A 22,954-nucleotide genomic window follows, 5' to 3' on the forward strand; every position below is an offset into this window, starting at 1 on the left:
TTGACAAAATAATAGAAAGCAAATGCTTTCGCCACTTGAGGAGGTATTGCTGTCTAGACTGTCAATTTCACAGCCCTTTTCGTGATTTTTTTTTAATGATAGATAAGCTGTTTTGTACTGAGACTTTGTAGATATAGGGTGGGGCAGTAACTATTAGCACCTCAGATATCTTAGAAACTATAAGTTTCACAGAAATATTTGCTAAAGTAAATTGCACAGTACGAAGGGCGCTATTGGGTGGCGATAATAGTTTTTTTGCAGCTGGAGGTACTTCGGACATTTCAAGGTCACATCCATTTTTTTAAATGGATCGGTATGTTTTTGCTTCCGTATCACGATAGAGGATCTTAAAACGAGTTCAACGACCTATTACACAAGGTCATCGAAGGTCATAGAAAGTAGAGAAAGGCGATAATACTTACGGTTTTGGTAATAAATGAAACATACGTATTGTCAACAGTAGAGGAATGCGTAATGCTTACCGTTTACTTCACTGAGAATAAACACTGCTTGAAGGACACTTTAATAGTTTGCAGAGTAAGATAAACATCATAAGATTAGTATCGATAAATCGGTCAATCCGGCACGATGTATCCGTTTGAAGAGCAGGTTGATATGCTTCTTATTTATGGCGAATGCCAACAAAATTCTGTAAGGGCTACAAACTTGTATGCTGAACGATATCCACATCGGTCTCAGCCTTCGCGTCAAACATTTAAAAATGTGTATGATAAACTTAGGCAAACCGGTAGTTTAAGTGTTCGTAAAAGTGAACGCCAGAAACGAGTAATTAACGAAGAAATGGAAATCGGTGTGCTCTAGAAATTCTCATATTAGTTGGCGACAAATTGAACGCGAATCTGGCATTAGTAGGAGGAGCGTACTTCGCATTTTGCACCCTCACATCACGTTAGTCTTCACCAAGAATTGCATGGGAACGACTTCATAAATCGCGTTGAGTTTTGTCGACGGGCTATACGTCAGATTCAAAACAATGAGCTTTTTTTTAATACCGTCTTATTTACTGATCAAGCAACATTCGCAAATCACGGGAATGTTAATTTGCATAACGTGCATTTATGGGCAGCGGAAAATCCACATTGGCTGCGACAGGTTGAACATCAAAAACAATGGTCTGGGAATGTATGGTGCGGTATCATAGGTGATCAAATTATTGGACCTTATTTTATCAATGGAAATTTCAGTGGCAACGTCTATGCTAATTTTATTAAGGATACATTGGGTCTTTTGCTAGAAGAGTTACCTTTATTTACACGACAAACCATGTGGTATCAACATGATGGATGCCCAGCACATTATTCATCGATTGCGCGAAGGGAACTCGATGAAAAATTTCGAATCCAATATCGTGGCCAGCTCGTTCACCAGACATAACACCTTTAGATTTCTTTCTGTGGGGAACACTGAAAGAGAAAGTGTACAAAGAAGTACCAACTACATCTGACGATATGCAACAGCGAATTATTGCAGCCTGTGCATCAATAAGTTCTGACGCTGTAAGACTTGCAAGTCAATCAATCGTAAAAAGAATCCAACGGTGCATTGACAGTGATGGTCATCATTTCGAACACCTACTATAAACATGTTTCATTTACTACCAAAACCGTAAGTATTATCGCCTTTCTCTACTTTCTATGACCTTCGATGACCTTATGTAACAGGTCGTTGAACTCGTTTTAAGATCCTCTATCGTGATACGGAAGCAAAAACATACCGATCCATTTAAAAAAATGGATGTGACCTTGAAATGTCCGAAGTACCTCCAGCTGCAAAAAAACTATTATCGCCACCCAATAGTAGCGCCCTTCGTACTGTGCAATTTACTTTAGCAAACATTTCTGTGAAACTTATAGTTTCCAAGATATCTGAGGTGCTAATAGTTACTGCCCCACCCTGTATTTATTCATCTTATAAGCGTGTACAATATTTTTTTCATGGAAAAATATTAAAAATCGTGGGAATTATAACTCCTTATTTAATGGCTCTTCTGGAAAAGGTGCTCCAATGGCTTCCAGGATTCCAGATAATTTGAAACAGAGGGGGTTCAAGTATCTTCATAAGGAAGGTTGTAGTTACAGCAGGAACCAGGGAGAAGTCAAAATCCTGATAAATAAAGAAATGGCGACGCTTCAAGTTTCGAATTTCTATTTGTTAATCGTTCGTTTGTCTTTAGCGTATTAAAAAAAATAGTAAAACTCAATATTTTGTTAAATCTCTAGTTCCAGCTATAAAGGCGTGTCTGCTGAATATTCTCTCCAAATTTGAAGTCAATCGATCTGCTAGATCTTGAAATATCACGTAAGCCAGTTTAAATGCGTCTTTTTAAACAAGAAGCTATAACTCTCGCAATTTTTAATATTTTTTGATGAAAAAAATACTGTACATACTTATAAGACGAATAAATATATCTGCAAAATGTCAGTACAAAACAACCTACCTGTCGTTAAAGAAAAATCACAAAAAAGGCCGAAGAAATGACAGCCTAGACAGCAATACTCCCTTAAATTACATAACTTTTTCAATTCTGCGTTAATATCATTCTTTTTGGGTTTCAAACCAACTAACAAGGGAACATCGCGAACCGATATACTCCGATTTTTATGAAACTTTGCATAAACATTTATTAGACGTATCTAAGAAGAAAGATGGTGTAATTCGTTCGTGCTCGTTTTGCACTTTGAGGGAGATACCAACCCTTTTATTTCAACTGCTCTTTCTATGTACACTCCGCGACAATACTATAAGACACCTGCGATTTTAGCTAATATTTTATTGATACTAATTTTTTCGTGAAAGTTTTCGTTATTAATCCGACGAATCAACTAAAATACATACATCTCCATAGCAGCGTTATTATTAAATTAGATTAAGAAAAGTTTCATTAAAATTTCTAATTTTTGATAAAATAAGGTGCGACAAAACTATAAGACAATATACAGGGTGTTCGACCACCCCTGGGAAAAATTTTAATGGGAGATTCTAGAGGCCAAAATAAGACAAAAATCAAGAATATCAATTTGTTGATGGTGACTTCGTTAAGAAGTTATTAACGTTCAAACTTCCGCCAATACTGAATTTTTTTCTCGAAAGTGGGTAAGATTTCGGGAGTATGTCTATTCACTTAAAATGATTATAATTGACCCCCGCAACCGAAAATAATTTTTCCAGAACGATTTGAAACTTTTCAATTTCGCCGAAATATTTAGGCACCTACCCCCTTGTCGATTTTCCTTCAAAATTCATTTTTGATTTTTAATAATTTCACTTGACGTCCTACAGAAAAGTTGTCTAATACTTTTTTGTAGGTATTTATGAGCTCTCATTCAGAAAAAAATTTCAATGAGATACGTTCATTATTGTAGGAGTTATGGCCGTCTGAAAATTGGACCACTTTTATGGGGTTTTTCACATTTTACGGGATCAAGGAGCAACTTTTACAATATTTTTAGAAATTTCTACAAATTCTTCACTAAAATACGCGTTGATTGCTTTTTTCAATATTAAAATCGTTCAATCCGTTCAAAAGTTATGACGTTTTCAAATTTTGGAGTGACATTTCTGGCCTGAAATTATATTTTCAGTAAGGAATTTTTTTCTCGAAAATGCGTAGGATTTCGTGGCTATGTCTATTCACCGAAAATGATTATAATTGACCCCCGCAACAGAAAATAATTTTTCCAGAACGATTTGAAACTTTTCAATTTCGCCGAAAAATTTAGACACCTACCCCCCGTCGATTTTTCTTAAATATTCGTTTTTGATTTTTAGTAATTTCGTTTGACGTCCTACAGAAAAGTTGTTTAATACTTTTTTGTAGGTACCTATGGGTTCTACTTCAGAAAAAAGTTACATTGAAATATATTCACTATTATAGGAGTTATGGCTGTTTGAAAATTGGACCATTTTTATGGGGTTTTTCTCATTTTGCGAGGTCAAGGACCAACTTTTCGAATATATTTATAATTGCTACATATTCTACACTAAAATACGCGGTGTTTGGCTTTTTGAACATTAAAATCGTCCAATCCGTTCAGAAGTTATGTTGTTTTAAAGATTCGCATGAAATTTACGGGAAGCATTTTTGCCTGAAATTATATTTTCGGTAAGGAATTTTTTTCTCGAAAATGGTTACGATTTCGAGGATATGTCTGTTGACCAAAAATTATTACAATTGGTCCCTGCAATGAAAAATAATTTTTTTAGAACGATTTAAAATTTTTTAATTTTGTTGAAAAATTTCACACCTTCTCGAATTTTTTTCTCCAAACTGGGTAGGATTTCCGGGGTATATCTATTCATGAAAAATTATTATAATCGACCCTTGTAATCGGAAATAATTTTTTTAGAACTATTTGAAAAATTTTTTTTTTCGTCGAGAAATTTCGCCACCTACTCGAATTTTTTTCTCGAAGGAGGGTAGGATTTCAGGGATATGTATATTCATCAAAAATGATTGTAATTCATCCCCAAAACCGAAAATGATTTTTTTAAAACGATTTGAAACTTTTCAATTTCGACGAAAAATTTAGGCACCTACCCCCTGCGATTTTTCAAAAAAATTCGTATTTCATTTTTAATAATTTCGTTTGACGTCCTACAGAAAAGTTGTCTAATACTGTTTTGTAGGTGCCTATGGGTTCTACTTCAGAAAAAAGTTTCATTGAAATGTATTTACTATTATAGGAGTTATGGCTGTTTGAAAATTGTTAATAATTTTTTTACGAAGCCTCCATCAACAAATTGGTATTCTTGAGTTTCGTCTTATTTTGGCTACTAGCTCTGGTGGCGAGCATGGGAGGCGACGCCACACATACATTTCCACAGCAGCATTATTATTTGACAGAATTTATCACACAGTATTTCTTTAAATAACTAATATATTTAATACAACAGGAAATAAATAAATAAATATGAACGAGCGCATGCTGGCTGTTGCAGCTCGTAATGCAAAACAAAATATAACATAAGCGAAACGTCGCGAGAAGGCATCTCCAAGACGAAAGAAACAAAACCGTCAACGATGTGAATGACGCGCATCTCAACGACCTATTTAACTCAAACACATACATATAGATCGCTTTCTCACATTATTAAATTAGATTGAGAAAAGATCCATTAAAATTTCTAATTTTTGATAAAATAAGGTGCGACAAAACTATAAGACAGTGTATATTATAAGTACGAAAAAGTGGGTGGAAGTTAATGAAAACAAATTTTTTTCTATTTATTAGTAATGCGTTGTACCACCTTTATTTTTTATAGTTTCAATTAATCGCCGTGGTATCGATTTATATAAATTTTTTATCCGATCTTCATTTAATTTGAACCATTCTTCTTCGATACGAGCTTTCAACTCTTCCACCGTCAAAAACTGTTTCCCATTTCCATATACAGCACGTGCTAACATTCCCCAGATGTTTTCTATTATATTTCAATCTGGAGACCTCGCTGGCCATGGTAAAATTTCTATATCACGGTCTTCAAAATATTTTTTTACACGTTTCGCTGCATGCACAGCGACATTATCACGTTGAAAAATATAATTTTCACATGCAATAGTGCTGGCATGTCGCGTGAATTGTTCCTCTAATATTTCTATATATTTAATTGCATTCAGGCTGGTGTTAAGAAATTTTCTATCGGTTCTCCCGTGGTACCCTATTGCGGCCCATCCATGATGCCGCCTCCGGCCATTTGCCTCCTTGACAAATGCAATTCTCCTTTCCGCAAATCGTGAAAATAATATTAAAGACCATCCGGTCCATCTAAATTGAAACGTTCTTCATCTGAAAAGATAACTTTTCTCCACTTTTTTTCCACCGGAGATATCTTTCAGCAAAATCTTCCCTGGCTGCTTTGTGTCGATTCGTAAATGGTGGTTTTTTCTGCAATTTTCGTCTTTTTAAATGCTTAGCTTGTTTAATTATCCGTTGCACATTAGAAATATTAGTATGAACGCCAGCTTCCGCTGCAATTTGCCGTGCTGTCAAGCTAGAATTCGACGCCACCCTCAGAATTGCTCGCCGTTGTCGTTCGGTTGTCGCTTTTGGACGTCCTTCAGGGTGTTTCTTTCCATAATTCTCTCTATTTTTTAAATAATCGAACACGGTACATCGACTTTGCCCAATCGCTCTTGAAATTTCTGAAATAGAAGTATTCTTTTCTTTGAAATTTACGATCACTCTTATTAATTCACTGTCTGTCAGCTGTTTCCCACGCGGCATTCTAGTTATATTATGTAAGAACATAATTACAAATGTTTCAATTTAAGTACACAATTACTTTTAACACTGTGACTGCGATTAGAGAAAAAGATCGACTGACGAAAACCTACTGTCTTATACTTTTGTCGCGAGGAAAATAGCATGTTTCCATACATTGCCCAAATTCTTGGAATTCTAGCCTTCGATATTTCATAGAACCGTAGAATATACTTGCATATGACCTAAACAATAACAGTATGAATGAAGGAAGACAAAACTCAAGGCTCACATAGAATTTTCTTCAAATTTCGCACATGTCTTACAGTTTTGTCGCGGAGTGTACGTGCTTATAAGTCGTAAACAACAAAAGATATCGAAAAATAGTTGAAATAGAAGTTATACCGTTTCTCGAGGTCTATAAAGCTGCGTGTAAATTTTTTTGAAAAAATCACTTTTTTTTGCAAAATCGAATTCCCCCTCCCCCTATTTATCGAAAAACTTTCGCTTTTTGTGATCAATAAAAGCGTCTATTTATGGTGGATTCGGCGATGTACTATAATATATAATTATTTTAATTATTCCGTTGGAATTCGCAATTTAAATATTGTTATCTTTCTGTATCGACTGTTGATTCGACCTATACAGTTGCGGACAAAAGTTTAAGACGACTACCTTTTTAGTAGATTATCGGATTTTATTAGAGATATTAAACGTCTAACGATTCTCAGTTGTTCTTAAAATTTACACATACGTTCGTACTCTATCTACGAACAGCCTAGACTCATTTAAAACATAAACAACGTTTGACAGAACAAGCATGAAACTTTCAATACTGTATCTGCTGCGGACATTAGTTTAAGACTTATTTATGAAAAAGATATTTATGTTAATACAGGGTGTTCGGCCACTCCTGGGAAAAATTTTAATAGGGGATTCTAGAGGCCAAAATAAGACGAAAATCAAGAATACCAATTTGTTGATGAAGGCTTCGTTGAACAGTTATTAACGTTTACAGTTCCGACCGTATTGAATTTTTTTTCTCGAAAATGTGCAAGATTTCGGGGGTATGTCTATTCACCAAAAATGATTGTAATTGACCCCCGCAACCGAAAATAATTTTTCCAAAACGATTTGAAATCTTTTTTTTCGTCGAAAAATTTCACACCTCGAATTTTTTTCTAGAAAGTGGGTAGGATTTTGGGGGTATGTCTATTAGTCAAAAATGATTGTAATTGACCTCTGCAACCGAAAATATTTTTTTCAGAATTAATTAAAAATTTTTTTTTTCGTTGAAAAATTTAGGCACCTACCCCCTGACAATGTTTCTTAAAAATTCCTTTTTCATTTTTAGTATTTTTGTTTGACGCCTTACAGAAAAGTTGTCTAATACTTTTTTGTAGGTACCTATGAGCTCTACTTCAGAAAAAGGTTTCATTGAAATATATTCACAATTGTAGGAGTTATGGCTGTTTAAAAATTGGACCATTTTTACGGGGTTTTTCTCATTTTACAGGATCAAGGGCCAACTTTTTCATTATTGTTAGAATTTCTACATATTCTCCATCAAAATACGCGTCGTTTGCTTTTTTAAACATTGAAATCGTCTAATCCGTTCAGGAGTTATGACATTTTAAAGATTCGCATGAAATTTCAGGGAAGAATTTCTGGCCTCACAGTAGTGCGTAGGATTTGGGAGGTATGTCTGTCGACCAAAAATGCTTGTAATTAACTTCTGCAACTAAATATAATTTTTTTAGTATGATTTGAAATTTTTTAATTTCCTCTAAAAATTTCAGTACCTAGTCGAATTTTTTTCTCGAAAGTGGGTAGGATTTCTGGGGTATGTCTATTCACCAAAAATGATTGTAGTTGGCCCCTGCAAACGAAAATAATTTTCTTAGAATGATTTGAAAGTTTTTTTTTCCGTCGAAGAATTTAAGCACTGCCCCCTGTCGATTTTTCTTAAAAATTCGATATCAATTTTTAATAATTTTGTGTGACACCCTATTGAAAAATTTTCTAATACTTTTTTGTAGATACCCATGAGCTCTACTTCAGAAAAAAGTTTCATTCAAATATATTCATTATTGTCGGAGTTATGGCTGTTTGAAAACTGGACCATTTTTATGGGCTTTTTCTCATTTTTACGGGATCAAGGAACAACTTTTCGAATATTTTTGCGATTTGTACATATTCTCCATCAAAATACGCGTAGTTTGTTTTTTTAAACATTAAAATCGTCCAATCCGTTCAGAAGTTATGACGTTTTAAAAATTCGCATGAAAATTCGGGCAGACATTTCTGGCCAGAAATTATATTTTCGGTAAGGAATTTTTTTTTCGAAAATTCGTACGATTTCGGGGGTATGTCTATTCACCAAAAATTATTGTAATTGACTCCTGCAATCGAAAATAATTTTTCCAGAGTGTTTTAAAACTTTTCAATATCGCCGAAAAATTTAAGCACCTACCCCTGTCGATTTTTCTTCAAAATTCCTTTTTCATTTTTAGTAATTATGTTTGACGCCCTACAGAAAAGTTGTTTAGTACTTTTTTGTAGGTACCCATGAGCTCTACTTCAGAAAAAAGCTTCATTGAAATATATTCACAATTCTAGGAGTTATGGCTGTTTGAAAATTGGACCATTTTTATGTGGTTTTTCTCACTTTACAGGGTCAAGAGACAATTTTTTCAATATTGCTAGAATTTCTACATATTCTTGACTAAAATACGTGTTATTTACCTCTTGAAACATTAAAATCGTTCAATCCGTCCAGAAGTTATGACATTTTAAAGATTCACATAAAAATTCGGGCAGATATTTCTGGCCTGAAATTATATTTTCGGTAAGAAATTTTTTTCTCGAAACTGAGTAGGATTTCGGGGGTATGTCTGTTGACCAAAAATGCTTGCAATTGACCTCTGCAACTAAACAGAATTTTTCCAAGACGATTCGAAAGTCTTTTTTTTCACCCAAAACTTTCAGCACTTACTCGAATTTTTTTCTCGAAAGTGGGTAGGATTTCAGGGGTATGTGTATTTACCAAAAATGATTGTAATTGACCCCCGCAACCGAAAATAATTTTTCCAGAACGATTAGAAATTTTTGAATCTAATTGTTAATAACTTTTTAACGAAGCCTCCATCAACAAATTGGTATTCTTGATTAAAATTGTTCCCAGGGGTGGCCGAACATCCTGTATAAGTAAGAATAAGTTCTTAAAAAGTTAATATTTTGTGGGGTAACCATTATTTTTAACACTAGATTTACGGAACCCGTCAATTTGACGGATTGCCATATTTAAAATTGCAGAGCACGTAAATATTATTTTTTAACAACTTACGTTGAATTTGATTGATGCAATGGCATGAATACATATTCTAATTAAAAGAAAAATCGTATTTTAAGGTAATCGTCAACGTGAGAGGTATCAATAAATATACGTGCTATCAATGCTCGTAAATCTAGTGTTAATGACTGCAGCACATCTTCGTGGCATTGAATCAATTAGTTTTACACATTGTTCGATTGAAATGTTGTTCCATTCTGTTTCAATTGCACTGTAAAGGTCATTCAAAGTTTTAGGTTTATATTTTTGTATGTTCCTTTTAACACTGTCCCACAAGTTCTCAATCAGATTGAGATCCGATGATTGTGATAGCCATGGTAAAACAGGAATATTTTCTTCTATAAAGTACTGCTTCACGATTTTAGCAGTATGTTTGGCATTATTATCCTGCTGCAAGATGAAATTGTCTGCCATATATTCACGTGCATAAGGTATCATGATTTTCTTCAAAATTTCCAGATATTGAAATCTGTCCATAATGCCATTAATTTTTCGAATTGGTCCTGGACCGTTTCAGTGTTCCTACAGCGCAGTTTGGATTAAGAGCTTCACCTTTGCGACGTCTGATATATCGAAATCCGTCAGAAGATTCTCTATTGAACTTCGACTCGTCAGAAAATAATATACACTCCGCGACAAAACTATAAGACATGTGCGAAATTCGAAGACAATTCCATGTAAGCCTCGAGTTTTGTCTTCCTTCATTCATAGGGTTATTGTTTACGTCACATACAAGTATATTCTACAGTTCTATGAAATAACGAAGGCTACAATTCCAAGAATTTGGGAAATGTATGGAAACATGCTATTCTCTTCGCGACAAAACTAGAAGACGTTGTATTATTACAATTACAATCATTTTTGGTGAATAGACATACCCCCCGAAATCTTGCGCATTTTTGAAAAAAAATTCAGTACGGTCGGAACTTTAAACGTTAATAACTGTTTAACGAAGCCTTCATCAACAAATTGGTATTCTTGATTTTCGTCTTATTTTGGCCTCTAGAATCCCCTATTAAAATTTTTCCCAGGAGTGGCCGAACACCCTGTATTAACATAAATATCTTTTTCATAAATAAGTCTTAAACTAATGCCCGCAGCAGATACAGTATTGAAAGTTTCATGCTTATTCTGTCAAACGTTGTTTATGTTTTGAAAGGGTCTAGGCTGTTCGTAGATAGAGTACGAACGTATGTGTAAATTTTAAGAACAACTGAGAATCGTTAGACGTTTAATATCTCTAATAAAATCCGATAATCTACTAAAAAGGTAGTCGTCTTAAACTTTTGTCCGCAACTGTATAGGTCGAATCAACAGTCGATACAGAAAGATAACAATATTTAAATTGCGAATTCCAACGGAATAATTAAAATAATTATATATTATTATACATCGCCGAATCCACCATAAATAGACGCTTTTATTGATTACAAAATGCGAAAGTTTTTCGATAAATAGGGAGAGGGAGAATTCAATTTTGCAAAAAAAAAAAAAATGATTTTTTCAAAAAAATTTACACGCAGCTCTATAGACTTCAAGAAACGGTATAACTTCTATTTCAACTATTTTTCGATATCTTTTGTTGTTTACGACTTATAAGCACGTACACTCCGCGACAAGACTATAAGACATGTGCGAAATTCGAAGAAAATTCTATGTAAGCCTCGAGTTTTGTCTTCCTTCGTTCGTACTGTTATTGTTTACGTCATATGTAAGTATATTCTACAGTTGTATGAAATATCGAAGGCTACAATTCCAAGAATTTGGGCAATGTATGGAAACATGCTATTTTCCTCGCGACAAAAGTATAAGACAGTAGGTTTTCGTCAGTCGATTTTTTTCTCTAATCGCAGTGACAGTGTTAAAAGTAATTGTGTACTTAAATTGAAACATTTGTAATTTTGTTCTTACATAATATAACTAGAATGCCGCGTGGGAAACAGCTGACAGACAGTGAATTAATAAGAGTGATCGTAAATTTCAAAGAAAAGAATACTTCTATTTCAGAAATTTCAAGAGCAATTGGGCAAAGTCGATGTGCCGTGTTTGATTATTTAAAAAATAGAGAGAATTATGGAAAGAAACACCTTGAAGGACGTCCAAAAGCGACAACCGAACGACAACGGCGAGCTATTCTGAGGGTAGCGTCGAATTCTAGCTTGACAGCACGGCAAAGTACAGCGGAAGCTGCCGTTCATACTAATATTTCTAATGTGCAACGGATAATTAAACAAGCTAAGCATTTAAAAAGACGAAAATTGCAGAAAAAACCACCACTTACGAATCGACACAAAGCAGCCAGGTAAGATTTTGCTGAAAGACAGCTCCAGTGGGGAAAAAGTGGAGAAAAGTTATCTTTTCAGATGAAAAACGATTCAATTTAGATGGACCGGATGGTCTTTAATATTATTTTCACGATTTGCGGAATGGAGAATTGCATTTGTCAAGGAGGCAAATGGCCGGAGGTGGCATCATGGATGGGCCACAATAGGGTACCACGGGAGAACCGATAGAAAATTTCTTAACACCAGCCTGAATGGAATTAAATATATAGAAATATTAGAGGAACAATTCACGCGACATGCCAGCACTATTGCATGTGAAAATTATATTGTTCAACGTGATAATGTCGCTGTGCATGCAGCGAAACGTGTAAAACAATATTTTGAAGACCGTGATATAGAAATTTTACCATGGCCAGCGAGGTCTCCAGATTGAAATATAATAGAAAACATCTGGGGAATGTTAGCACGTGCTGTATGTGGAAATGGGAAACAGTTTTTGACGGTGGAAGAGTTGAAAGTTCGTATCGAAGAAGAATGGTCCAAATTAAATGAAGATCGGATAAAAAATTTATATAAATCGATACCACGGCGATTAATTGAAACTATACAAAATGAAGGTGGCACAACACATTACTAAGAAATAGAAAAAAATTTGTTTTCATTAACTTCCACCCACTTTTTCGTACTTATAATATACACTGTCTTATAGTTTTGTCGCACCTTATTTTATCAAAAATTAGAAATTTTAATGAAACCTTTCTCAATCTAATTTAAGAATAATGCTGCTATGGAAATGTATGTACTTTAATTGATTCTTCGGATTTATTGGTTATTAAACGCAGTTAAGGGAATATTAATTAAGTGCCCGATATAATAAACGCCATAAAAAGAACAATTCGTCAGAGATACAATATTTAATACATACGGTTGGATAAACATTCGTTAGAAACAGTAACAAGAACAAATGAGGCTAATGCCTGTACGAGTACGAGTAGGCGCCGGAAAGACGCGTTCATAAAATGTCCGTACATCGTCGTGTAATCACACCCAAATTCTCACAGGATTAATAACGAAAACTTTCACGAAAAAATTAGTATTAATAAAATATTAGCTAAAATCGCAGGTGTCTTGTAGTATTATTATAGTGTATTTCCTCAATCTTATACTGTCCAGTACTTGTGTGCTTTAGCAAAAGCGATCCGCAGCTTCCGATTTTTCAAACTCAGTACTGGTTTCTTACGAACCACACAACCATTAAGGAGGTATTGGTGCCTAGACTGTCAATTTCACGGCCCTTTTTGTGATTTTTTTTTAATGATAGATAGCCATGTTTTGTACTGAGACTTTGTAGACATATTTATTCATCTTCTAAGCATGTACAATATTTTTTTCATGGAAAAATATTAAAAATCGTGGGAATTATAACTTCTTATTTAATGGCTCTTTTGGAAAAGGTGCTCCAATGGCTTCCAGGATTCCAGATAATTTGAAACAGAGGGGGTTAAAGTATCTTCATAAGGAAGGTTGTAGTTATAGCAGGAACCAGAGAGAAGTCAAAATCCTGATAAATAAAGAAATGGCGACGCTTCAAGTTTCGAATTTCTATTTTTTAATCGTTCTTTTGTCTTTAGCGTATCAAAAAAAATGGTAAAACTCAATATTTTTTTAAATCTCTAGTTCCAGCTATAAAAGCATGTCTGCTGAATATTCTCTCCAAAGGGTCTAGCCGAATAAGCATGGTAAAAGTGCCCCCAAACCAAATTGAACGGGGTTAATACCACTCGATAGGTGGTTCGAAGAAACCCCTTTTCCCAAAGTTTCAACCCGGTATCTCTACTACAGGGGTAATTACGAGGTGAAAATCATTTTTTGGTTTATCCTCAATATCTCCCGTTCTACTCAATTAAAGATTATGAAAAAAATCATGGTTATTCTATCGATTGATGTATATATTTGAGAATTTTTTCAGAATTTTTGGATACAAATTCGATTTTTAAAAAATTCGAAAATATTTTAACCGTCGATTTTTTGTCGAAGTTATCAAGTGACCACATTTGTTTTTATACAGTATAAAGCTCTCAAAAGAATTAGTAATCCCTAATTTTTTCAGATTTTTCGAAGGGGTGGAACGTAGTGAAAAAAATAAAAAATGATTAAAAAATAGTGAAAAAGCTTTATATTGTCTTAATTACTTACGTGACCATGCTCATATTTTTACAGCTATAGCGTAACATTATGACTATTAATGCGTAATTTTTTCAGATTTTTTGGAAAAGTGCATTATTGTTAAATATGAATTCATATTTCCTACTTCTTCATACCAAAAAAGGCCGCACATGCTTTTAAAATAGATATAATTAAAATATGTTTGTTTACATACTTTGTTAACTGGTCGCTAGATGTAATTTCAAATATGTACGTGTGATACTGGACTCGTGTTGATTAGAACCACTACGGCGCGGCGCGGCAGGATGCGCTGATCATTTTGGTACAGCATCCTTGTGTATATAATATATAAAATTAATATTATAATATATATTACATACATGAAGTTTTTTAAATATTCCTTAAATATTTTCGCTTTAATTAAAATAACTGATCTAAACAAGGTTTACCTGCTATTATTATTAATCGATTTACTCGATTTCCCAGAAATGACCGAACAAGATCTAAAAATATTTTTTACGGGATCGTATCAATTTTCCCAAGCAATATCCTATCTTGCCGAAATAATGAATGAACAAAATGAAATAAACCTCAGTTATCTAAAACAAAAGGAAAATATAGTTCAGTTCAAAGTGCAATCACGACATATTAATAAAAAACTGTACAAGTGCTACATAGACTATACGTCAAATTCAACGGGCTACTCGGGAATTAGACGATATTTCTGTGAATAGTGCTAACAGGACAATTGGATGCTGCTCCCATATAGCTGCGATAATTTATTATCTATCGCATGCCAGATACACTTCAAAAGTAATAAAACCTGCAGAAATACTGAGTAAATTATTTGAAAGTGAAAAAGTAAATCCTGTAATAAATGATGACAGCGATGAAGATTGAAGAACGAACCGAGTTATTAATGCTGGCAATAAAAATAATAGCAGGTAAACCTTGTTTAGATCATTTATTTTAATTAAAGCAAAAATATTTAAGGAATATTTAAAAAACTTCATGTATATAATATATATTATAATATTAATTTTATACTATTACACAAGGATGCTGTACCAAAATGATCAGCGCATCGTGCCGCAGTGGTTCTAATCAACAAGAGTCCAATATCACACGTACATATTTGAAATTACATCTAGCGACCAGTTAACAAAGTATGTAAACAAATATATTTTAATTATATCTATTTTAAAAGCATGTGCGGCCTTTTTTAGTATGAAAAAGTAGGAAATATGAATTCATATTTATTTAACAATAATGCACTTTTCCAAAAAATCTGAAAAAATTACGCATTAATAGTCATAATGTTACGCTATAGCTGTAAAAATATGAGCATGGTCACGTAAGTAATTAAGACAATATAAAGCTTTTTCACTATTTTTTAATCATTTTTTATTTTTTTCACTACGTTCCACCCCTTCGAAAAATCTGAAAAAATTAGGGATTACTAATTCTCTTGAGAGCTTTATACTGTATAAAAAGAAATGTGGTCACTTGATAACTTCGATAAAAAATCGACGGTTAAAATATTTTCGAATTTTTTAAAAATCGAATTTGCATCCAAAAATTCTGAAAAAATTGTCAAACATGTACATCAATCGATAAAATAACCATGATTTTTTTCATAATCTTTAATTGAGTAGAACGGGAGATATTAAGGATAAACCAAAAAATGATTTTCACCCCGAAACTACCCCTGTAGTAGAGATACCGGATTGAAACTTTGGGAAAAGGGGTTTCTTCGAACCACCTATCGAGTGGTATTAACCCCGTTCAATTTGGTTTAGGGGCACTTTTACCATGCTTATTCGGCTAGACCCTTTGAAGTAAATCGGTTTGCTAGATCTTGAAATATCACGTAAGCCAGTTTAAATGCGCCTTTTTAAACAAGAAGCTATAACTCTCGCAATTTTTAATATTTTTTGATGAAAAAAATACTGTAGATACCTATAAGACGAATAAATATTTCTGCAAAATGTCAATACAAAACAATCTACCTGTCGTTAAAAAAAAAATTACAAAAAAAGGCCAAATTCCCTTAAGGCCAAATTCATGAAGACGTCTATGAACGGTTCTTACACTAATATCCAGATTATTTGTAGTACAGATTTCACGTTTGATATCGATAACAGTCTGAAAACGATTCTTTTCGGATAAACGATGGATGCGGCGGTAGTTTTTCGAGGTCTACCACTTTTTAACTTACCGTCATAGCAACCAGTTTTTTAAAATTTATACCACGCCTGCTTACAAGCCGTCTCAGATCTTTCAGTAATATCTGCTATTTCGACAAATGTTTTCTTCTTCTTACGTAATAATACTACAATTTTTCTCTCTTCTACACGTAGATTGTTGGCTTTACCCATGTTTTTCCTTTAAATTCAGAAATTACGATTCTAAATGTAATATATTATACTAAATATTTCTATTATTTCGCGATTAATTTAAAGTACCGTTGTCTTTGAATGTTCGTCTTAAACTAATGTCCGTAGCAAATACAACATCGAAGGTTTCGTGCTGATCGTTTTAAGGACTGTTTATGTTTTGGAGAACTCTAGCTCGTTCGTACGTAGAATATGAGTCTACACTCCCAGCCAAAAAGATGGCGCATGTGTACTATCTTTAATTTCTCAATGACACACGTACAATTTTGGGTTTGTAACGCATAATATAGTAAGCTTACCAGCTCAGAACATGCAGATCACTGCAAAAATGTTGCGGCATCACGGCGTTTTGTTTACAAAATAGAAACAATGTTGTATACCAAGGACGAAGTGATAGCACACTTATAAAATAATAAACATTTATTTAATTTATTATCAATCTATATAGTTATTCATTAATTGTTTAATAACGAGTACATCCTCCTTTATTTTCTATAATTTCAATCATTCTATTGTGTAACGACTTATATAATTTTTGAATATTTTCTTGATTTAAATTGCTTGATTCAATAAATTATTGAAAATTGTTGGGGAAATCTTGCCCGAGCTGTATATGAAAATGACAGACAATTTGGAAATATTGCCGAATTAAAAAAATGTATTCAAGATGAGTGGGAGCAATTAAAGCGAAAAACTATTAAAAAACTCTATAAATCTTTGCCAAAGAGAATGATGTCTGTTTTTAAATGTAAAGGAGAAGCCACAAGATATTAAGCATTAAATATCATTCGTTGATTTATTGTTATACATAATTTTAAGTTAAATGTGCTATCATTTTGTTCCACTATACAGGGTGTTCGGTCACCCCTGGGAAAAATTTTAATGGGAGATTCTAGAGGCCAAAATAAGACGAAAATCAAGAATATCAATTTCTTGATTGAGGCTTCGTTAAAAAATTATTAAAAAATTAAATTAAAAAATTTCAATTAATTCTGGAAAAATTATTTTCGGTTGCGGGGGTCAATTACAATCATTTTTAGTGAATAGACATACCCCCGAAATCCTACCCAGTTTCGAGAAAAAAATTCATTAACGAAAATATAATGTCTGATCATGAATGAATGATTCCCCTGAAATTTTATGTATTTTAAATCGTTCTAAAAAAATTATTTTTGTTTGCAGGGGCCAATTATAATCATTTTTGGTGAATTGACATAACCCCGAAATCCTACCCTCCTTCGAGAAAAAAATTCGCGTAGGTGTGAAATTTTTCGACAAAATTAAAAAATTTTAAATCGTTCTAAAAAAATTATTTTTGTTTGCAGGGGCCAATTATAATCATTTTTGGTGAATTGACATACCCGTGAAATCCTAACCATTTTCGAGAAAAAAATTCCTTACCGAAAATATAATTTCAGGCCAGAAATACTTCCCGTAAATTTCATGCGAATCTTTAAAGCACCATATCTTCTGAACGGATTGGACGATTTTAAAGTTCAAAAAACCAAACGCCGCGTATTTTAGTGTAGAATATGTAACAATTATAAAAATATTGGAAAGGTTGTTCCTTGGCCCCGTAATGTTAGAAAAACCCCATAAAAATGGTCCAATTTTCAAACAGCCATAACTCCTATAATAGTGAATATATTTCAACGAAACTTTTTTCTGAAATAGAGTCCATAGGTACCTACAAAAAAGTATTAGACAACTTTTTGGTAGAGCGTCAAACAAAATTATTAAAAATCAAAAACGAATTTTGAAGAAAAATCGACGGGGGGTAGGTGCCCAAATTTTTTGGCGAAAAAAAAATTTTCATATCGTTCTGAAAAAATATTTTTAGCTACAGGGGTCAATGACATTCATTTTTGGTCAATAGACATACCCCCGAAATCCCAACCATTCACGAGAAAAAAATTCGAGAAGGTGCCTAAATTTTTCGACGGAAAAAAAAAATTTCAAATCGTTTTGGAAAAATTATTTTCGGTTGTGGGGGTCAATTACAATCATTTTTGGTCATTATACATACCCCCGAAATCCTACGTACTTTCGAGAAAAAAATTCCTTACCGAAAATATAATTTTAAGCCAGAAATGGCACTCGTTATCCTATTTTTAAAACGTCATCACTTCTGAATAGATTAAAGGATTTTAATGTTTCAAACGGCAAACAACGCATATGTTGGCGAAGAATATGTAGAAATTCTAATAGTATTGAAAAGATTGTTCCTTGACCCCGTGAAGTTAGAAAAACCCCATAAAAATGGTCCAATTTTCAAACAGCCATAACTCCTACAATTGTGAATATATTAAAATGAAACTTTTTTCTGAGGAAGAGCCCATAGGTATCTATAAAAAAGTATTAAACAACTTTTCTGTAGGACATCAAACGAAATGATTAAAAATCAAAAACGAATTTTTAACGAAAATCGACAGGGGGTAGGTGCCTAAAGTTTTCGGCGAAATTGAAAAGTTTCAAATCGTTCTGAAAAAATTATTTTCGGTTGCGGAAGTCAATTATAATCATTTTCGGTGAATAGACATACTCCCGAAATCTTACCCACTTTCGAGAAAAAAATTCAGTATTGGCGGAACTTAAAACGTTAATAACTTCTTAATGAAGCCACCATCAACAAATTGGTATTCTTGATTTTCGTCTTATTTTGGCCTCTAGAATCTCCCATTAAAATTTTTCCCAGGGGTAGCCGAACACCCTGTATTGCCTTAAACGTTCTTTTTTTTTAAATAAAATTGTATAGACTGGAGAAATTCAATTTATTTTCATTTGTGTATGTTTATAGAGGTATTTTGCAAGAATGTATAAAAACAAAACCTTGGTTATAGTGTTAAATAAATAAAAATTACGTTAATTTTAAAGTGTGCTAAGTGGTCGCGGCATCACGGCATTTTGTTTAGAAAACAGAAACAGTGTTGTATTCTAGGAACGAAATGATAGCACACTTCGTCTACATGTTTAGAAACTGCTCAGTATTTCGCGATCTCTTAGGTATTCAAGACGCGAAAGTATTGCCTAGTAATTTACAAAAATGGGACGGGGGAAAAAATTAACGATATCAGAAATAAAGCATATTTTTGAACTGAAAAGGCAAAATTTATCAGTATCTAAAATTTTGAAAATAACTAGTAGAAGTCGAAAGGTAGTCCATAATTTACTTAAAGACGTGGAAGGTTATGGTAAAAAGAAGAGTGGTGGAAGACCATCATCGTTGTCACAACGGGATAAACGAACTGTTTTGCGTACAGCTTCCAATACTCAGTGTACAACAAAACGAATCATGCAAAAGGCTGGCGTGAATGCAAGTGTTTCAAGTGTTCGTCGTGTATTACGATCATGCAAGCACATTAAAAGACTAAAAATAAAAAAGGAACCTGCATTAACTCCACGGCACAAACAAGAACGTTTACAATTTGCCAAAGATCGAATACACTGGAAGAACAAGTGGCGAAAAGTGATATTTTCCGACGAGAAAAAATTTAATTTAGATGGACCTGATGGTTTAAACTATTATTTCCACGATCTGAGAAAAGAAAAATTGTCAACAATTCGGCGAGCAATGGGCGGCAATCGGTTACTTCGGTAAGACGGAAATAAAATTTATTCATGGAAAAATGAACAGTAAATATTATTTGGATTTGACAAAGCAACAAATTACAAAGCATGCCCTACGCATATCTGGGTCTGGGTTCATATATCAGCATGATAATGCAGCGGTACATACTGCAAAACTTGTAAAAACCTATTTTGAAAAAGAAAAGATACCTGTTTTATCATGGCCTGCGCGCTCACCGGATATTAATATCATCGAAAATTGTTGGAGTCAACTCAGTCAAACAGTTTCCAAACATGGGAAACAATACGAGAATGTCCACGAACTAAAAGAAGCTATTGTCACGAAATGGAGCAATTTAAATCAAGAAAATATTCAAAAATTATACAAGTCGTTACGCAATAGAATGATTGAAATTATAGAAAATAAAGGAGGATGTACTCGTTATTAAACAATTAATGAATAACTATATAGATTGATAATAAATTAAATAAATGTTTATTATTTTATAAGTGTGCTATCATTTCGTCCTTGGTATACAACATTGTTTCTGTTTTGTAAACAAAACGCCGTGATGCCGCGACATCTTTGCAGCGATCCGCATGTTCTGAGCTGGTAAGCTTACTATATTATGCGTTATAAACCCAAAATTGTACGTGTGTCATTAAGAAATTAATGATAGCACACATGCGCTATCTTTTTGGCTGGGAATGTATGTGTAAATTTTAGGAGCAATTGGGAACTATTAGACGTTTAGTATCTCTAATAAAATCCGATGATCTACGGAAAAGATAGTCGTCTTTAACTTTTGTCCGCAACTTGCGACGTTGATAGTCCAATTAAAATTATAGAGTTGCATTTTTAGGAAAGAAATATTTTTCTCTTTTCAGGTTCAACCTGTTGCAGAACTTTCAGAATTATCAAGACGCGGTGCTACCGACAATCAAGCCGAACTTTCAGTTACGAGCTCTCGAAGCGGCACGCTTAATCAGCGCGGAAGTTTGCGGTTTGACGATAGTATGGTGAGTATTCTGATCGATGCTTTATTTTGAATCACAGCAACACATTTCCTCTACTTTTTCCTATTTTACTTAAATACCTATTTTTCGTTTGGTTTCTGGTATTATCGTTGCATTCGTAAAAACTAACAAAATTAGTCTCGTTTTACGAGGATTACGCAACATTAACCAGTTAACTGTGTTTAACGAGTATACTCGTCATGGAGAAGAGCCAGGATTTTTTGTCATGACGAGTTTTGTAAAATAAACCTGTTAAGGGGGGAACCTCATGTAAATGGCCTGTTTTTCAAGAATTTTTTGTGAAAAATCTAATGCATAGATTGATTTAAAATTTTAGGTATCATTTATTAATATTATAATGTAACATGAGTATTTTTTTTAAGCCGTAATTGTTAATAAGGACGGTACAATGGCGGCTTGAAAATGGCATTTTGTAAATGCGCCGTGCAGCGTACAGGTTTCAAAAATGATCCGAAACCAAAAAATTAAGATGGATTCTTTAGTTTATGGAAGAACGCTCAGCATGACGTTTTTCTTTTGTTAAAATTTGCAAAATTGCAAAAATGGCGAAGTTTTGAAGAAAAGAAGGATTTTTTTGTTATGAATAATTGTTAATATCAGGGTTTTAAATACAAAAATAAAAAATCGGAGCTCGTCATGCTGAGGCCAATTATTTATAGAATATTTGTGCCAAGTTTCATAAAGATCGAGTGATTAGTTTTTGAGCTTTGTTGCACGGCGTGCGAAATTTTGCGTTTCGAGAAAAACGCGTTTAAAGTTTGAGTAACAGAAAAATCGTGAAAAATTCGTAATTCATTTCAATTTACCGTGGTTTTTTACTAATCTACGATTCCAGGGCCATGGAACAGATCTTCCTCTTCTTCGAAAAGTTGTGATTTAGCCATTTTTTCTTCTTTTAAAGAAGCGTGAGCCTCTTTTGTGCAATGAAGACTGCGGCGCTACTGCTGTTTAATACGGCGTTTATTTTCACGATCAATGAATGTTTTACTCTGCTGTCCAATTACTATACTGAGCTCTTGCATTATTTGAAGGACGAACGAAAATCCTTCGTTGAATATGCCGGCAGCCAAAAAAGCAGTTATTTCAATAATTTTTATGCGACAATTGAAATGCTTAGGAGCTAAACGCCAAATAGATGGCGTTAAAGCTCTCGTTAGCAGTTTGTGTATGGCCACCTAAACATCTCTCCAACAAATCATCTCGTGAGAAATCTTTGTAAATTGGACGAATATGTTTTTGCATATCTTCGTGTAATGGAGGTGGATGGACAAATTCTTGTCCCAAGGCCTATACAACGCACCACTTATACCACGAATCGGTACCAGGAGAACAGTCGTCGTGCTGCAGTTTTTCATTTGTTGAAGACAGATGATCTTGCACTTTTCGACTCATTTTCACTGTTGATTACACGGTCTCTTGGAGTTACTTCTATATTTCTTCAATGTCTGTTTCTGAGCGTTCTGAGCGTTCCGAGCTGCTTCTTTCGTAAAAGTCTTTATTCGACCGCCAGCAGAACGCTCGCTTCTCTTCGGGAAGATTTCGCTCTCCTCTCTTTCCGAAATCGACACCTCATATCTCTAAAACCTAAACATCCGTCGCCCGACTGCGGTGATCGCTTATACAACCATAAGACCAAGTGTCCGACGAGCATTCGACTATCCGAGGCGCTGCGCCCAATACAACCATTTACTTTATTTTTAAAATAAGGTACAAGGAAATCTCTGATCAGTTTCTAACTTTTTTTATCGTATTCCTGAGGAAATTTCCTATCAATTTAAGCAAAAATAAAAAAAAAATGCTCAAAAATTTCATTTTACATGAGGTTCCCCCCTTAAGGCGCGCAATAACCATGGCGATTTTGTCTGTATTGCAGCGTAGCAGTAAAATCATAAAGCCATCGGATGTAGAGTCAAACTTTTCATACAATGA

General features: G+C 33.8%; 1 protein-coding gene across 2 annotated transcripts in view; it reads left to right on the plus strand.

The window, feature by feature from the left end:
- Window positions 1-22,954, plus strand: part of LOC143344899 (unconventional myosin-XVIIIa) — a 256,926-nt gene that overhangs the window by 61,460 nt on the left and 172,512 nt on the right. For both annotated transcript variants that reach the window (XM_076771483.1, XM_076771484.1), the window contains one exon: window positions 20,876-21,007. In XM_076771483.1, the coding sequence (XP_076627598.1) occupies window positions 20,876-21,007 (132 nt within the window). The remainder of the gene's footprint in view (window positions 1-20,875; window positions 21,008-22,954) is intronic.

Source organism: Colletes latitarsis, chromosome 8 (genome assembly GCF_051014445.1).
Source record: "Colletes latitarsis isolate SP2378_abdomen chromosome 8, iyColLati1, whole genome shotgun sequence".
Taxonomy (NCBI): Eukaryota; Metazoa; Arthropoda; class Insecta; order Hymenoptera; family Colletidae; genus Colletes; species Colletes latitarsis.